Here is a 1,339-nt window from a genome sequence, read left to right as displayed (position 1 = left end):
CCGAACCCGACTTGCTAGAGCTGTCTTTTTGGGTCTTTGCCTCCGCACTCGACTTGTTGGGGTTGTCTTCTGGGGTCTGCGCCTCCGCACCCGACTTGCTAGGGCTGTCTTTTGAAGTCTCAGGCTCCGGATTCGACCTGCTAGGGCTGTCTACTGAAGTGTGCGGCTCCGGATCCGACTTGGTAGAGCCTCCAGGCCGTTGGCTCAAGTTTTCTGTAGAAGGCCGAACTCCAGCTTCTTCTTTCTTGACACTTGCGGTTTCCGAGAGCTGCGCGGCTCCTAAAATAGAAAAAGGAGTTAGCACCAGAGAAGGGCAGGCCGGAAGAAGGAACTCCTCAGAGCTGGAAGATATCGGGAGCAGCGGGGGAATGGGGATTGGGGGGTGGGGCGGGAGATGATGGCGAGCGGAGAGGTGGGTCGGGCAGGGAAGAAGCAAGCCTAGAAGTTACCTGCCGAGGTGAGAATGGGGGACCTGGGGGCAAGAGTGGGATGCGGGATGGAGGGTCTTACCAGCCGCCGCGACGCTCAGGAGGACCAACGCAACCACGAACCTCATCCTGCTCAAATAGAGCTTCCGCCCTCTAACGCTCTCGCGAGATCAGCGCGGGGCCCCTCTCCAGTCCCGCCCCTGCGGCGCGCGTCTTTCCGGCTCCCGCTTCCGCCAGGACAAGGGGCGAGATTTGGGGGGCCGCTGCTGCTGATGTCTGCGCTCGCCTTCCGCTGCGGCGGTTACGGTCGCCGAGTGGAAGGTGAGCCTCTTCTTCCTGGTTTCTCGTCTCCACCACAGCCGCAACAGACTGGCCCTCCGTTTTTCGTCCTCTCCGCCGCGTACTTCCGAGACCTTACAGGCAGGGCTGGAGCTCCCTCGCCTCTCGCACTGGCCGTGAAAGTGAGGTCACTAGGGGCAGGCGCCTCTTGGCCACCACCATCCTGTGCTTGCGTTTCTATGCTCTGCTTTTTTCGTGTTTCCCTCCTAGTAGTACACAAATATGCTGTGCTCCGTTCTCTCCCATGTGGGAACAAATCCATCCGATCACCTGCAAAGCGTTGCCTTCGCATCCTGGCCCTCCTCCTTCCCGACTCCGCAGAGACGGTGTCCTCCGAGGTCGCCGAACATCTTTTCCAAAAAGTGCATCCTTTTTCTGGTCGTAAAAGTACAGAAGCAGAAAACAAAACCTGACTCCCACCCTTCCGGGATAATCACTATTAATGTTTTAGTGTATTGTCTGCCCTCTAAACATTTAATGTTTTTGAATAGATAATACAGTATAATGTTTCAGAAATGATAACCAGATTTTAAAGTAAATAGACTTTTCTTAGAAGAGTCTTCGTACTCCTC

At 55.9% G+C, this 1,339-nt stretch overlaps 1 protein-coding gene across 1 annotated transcript; it reads right to left on the bottom strand.

Moving 5' to 3' along the window:
* Nucleotides 1–6: 6 nt before the first annotated feature.
* Nucleotides 7–1,015, bottom strand: LOC113220572 (trans-Golgi network integral membrane protein 2-like; the record flags this gene model as incomplete). The annotated part of the gene is made up of 2 exons (XM_026449905.1): nucleotides 511–1,015; nucleotides 7–279 (listed from the first exon to the last, which is right to left on the bottom strand). Coding segments are annotated over exons 1-2 (319 nt in total), but the record flags the coding sequence as incomplete, so codon positions are not given.
* Between the last annotated feature and the right edge of the window lie 324 nt (nucleotides 1,016–1,339).

Source organism: Piliocolobus tephrosceles, unplaced genomic scaffold (assembly GCF_002776525.5).
Source record: "Piliocolobus tephrosceles isolate RC106 unplaced genomic scaffold, ASM277652v3 unscaffolded_4163, whole genome shotgun sequence".
In the NCBI taxonomy this organism is placed as follows: domain Eukaryota; kingdom Metazoa; phylum Chordata; class Mammalia; order Primates; family Cercopithecidae; genus Piliocolobus; species Piliocolobus tephrosceles.
Note: the sequence above shows the minus strand (reverse complement) of the source record. Positions and strands in the feature narration are given on the sequence as shown.